The sequence below is a fragment of the Histoplasma capsulatum genome, genomic scaffold (assembly GCF_000149585.1).
Source record: "Histoplasma capsulatum NAm1 scaffold_2 genomic scaffold, whole genome shotgun sequence".
Taxonomy (NCBI): domain Eukaryota; kingdom Fungi; phylum Ascomycota; class Eurotiomycetes; order Onygenales; family Ajellomycetaceae; genus Histoplasma; species Histoplasma mississippiense.
This window is the reverse complement of record NW_001813981.1, coordinates 3,001,032-3,002,698: the sequence shown is the minus strand read 5'-3', so window position 1 is coordinate 3,002,698 and position 1,667 is coordinate 3,001,032. Positions and strand designations below refer to the sequence as shown.

Here is a 1,667-nt window from a genome sequence, read left to right as displayed (position 1 = left end):
ACAGGATGAGCTTCCACGATGTATGTCACTCCCCTCCTTTCACTATTGACTGGAAAAGCCTTCAATCGATCCCAAACCATGAACAATCCAATATACCATAGTTAACCCATATACAACCCCCGTCGACGGAAAAAACAAACAGCTGGCAACGAGCGATGTATGTCGTAAACCCCTCTCAGAAGACGCTCAACGATCCTAATGCCGTCACGGTCCCAAGAAACAAAGGTCGCGAATCCATGGCGTACCTCTCCTACATCATCGACAACTACGGTAATCTCCCCCCGCACCATCGGCTTCCTCCACGCGCATCGCTCTGGCTTCTTACAGGCATGGCACGTCGATGCGCCGCTACACGACAACGTCATCGCTATGCGTACTCTCCGGATCTACGTCTAGTACAACGGATATGTTAATCTGCGCTGTAACTGGAACCCCGGCTGCAAGAAGGAGCACAGGATCAATCTACATGTGACCGACGAGGTGTGGATGGAGCTTTTCTCGGGGACAAGCACCCCGCCGCAGAATCGGTCGGCGACGACGGCAGAGGGAGGAAGGAGAGGAGGGACTTCAGCAGACACAGACAACGATGCTAACCGTTCCTTACTTCAAGCACAGATAAACCGACGGAGATGGCGGCAGCGTGCTGCGCGCAGTTTGCCGTGTCGCGCGACCACGTTCTCAAGAGGCCAGTGGAGGATTACATGCACTTCCGCGACTGGGTTACGGCGACGGAAAAGAATGATGCGAGTAGTGGTCACGTCATGGAGTACATGTGGCATATAATTTTTGTGATGGATGCTGTGTTGTAAGTTATTCCTGTTTATGTTTTATCATATTTCCCAGATGCCCGCACCCATGTATATTTCCTCCCTACCGTCTCATCAGCAGGCTGTTTATTTCTTTTTTCCTGTCGACTAACGCCGTATATTCGTTCTCGAAAAAATAGCTGCCCCGACGAACACCTCTGCTACTGTGCAGTTTACGGACGATGCAAATGACAGGCAGCCAAAGCAGACACTCGGCGGATAAATTATGTAAATTATCATATCTTCAATAATAATCATAATCGTAATCATAAACAGGCAACCTTGCGCCAAGGAAAGGGGATGTTGAGCTTCGTCATGGTCGAGAAGCTATTTAATCATGGAATTATCAGGAACCTCTGGGTGTTGAGATATTCTCTTTTTTGTCCCTTTTTCTCCCCTTCCTCTCAATTCACAATCAATTATCCTTTGCTTCTCTCTCTCTCTCTCTCTCTCTCTCCTGCCGCCATTGAACTGGGATATTTGATTTTTATTTTTATTTCTACCCCGCCTGGTTTAGCGCAGGTACCTCGCATTGCCACTCCTAACAACATTGGTAACAAGAATAATAACAGTGATAAAAATAGCAATAGCAATTGAGGCAGATCCACCTAATTGACAACAAAATGAGCTGGACACCCAATGGATACCAGGAGCAGATATGCCGGTGGTTAGTGACGGACGGAGTGGCTGGCGGCTGCGGCATGGAAGATGGGAAAAGTCATCTTGAGTCATAGTTAGTCAAGTCACTCTCTGTAGATAACGAACAGGAAGAATCAGGATCAGCGAAGTAACAGCACTCGCAACAATGCGGGCTTCGGATTTAAATCCAGCGATTCCTCACTCCGATTCTGATTCCCTGCG

At 48.2% G+C, this 1,667-nt stretch overlaps 1 protein-coding gene across 1 annotated transcript in view; it reads left to right on the top strand.

The window, feature by feature from the left end:
• The window catches only part of HCAG_02946 (predicted protein), a gene marked incomplete at both ends in the record, with an annotated part of 1,707 nt that extends 709 nt beyond the window's left edge, over positions 1-998 (top strand). Inside the window, 3 exons of the mRNA XM_001542725.1 lie at positions 143-270; positions 616-805; positions 947-998. Coding sequence (XP_001542775.1) covers positions 143-270; positions 616-805; positions 947-998 — 370 coding nt within the window. The remainder of the gene's footprint in view (positions 1-142; positions 271-615; positions 806-946) is intronic.
• Positions 999-1,667: the final 669 nt, after the last annotated feature.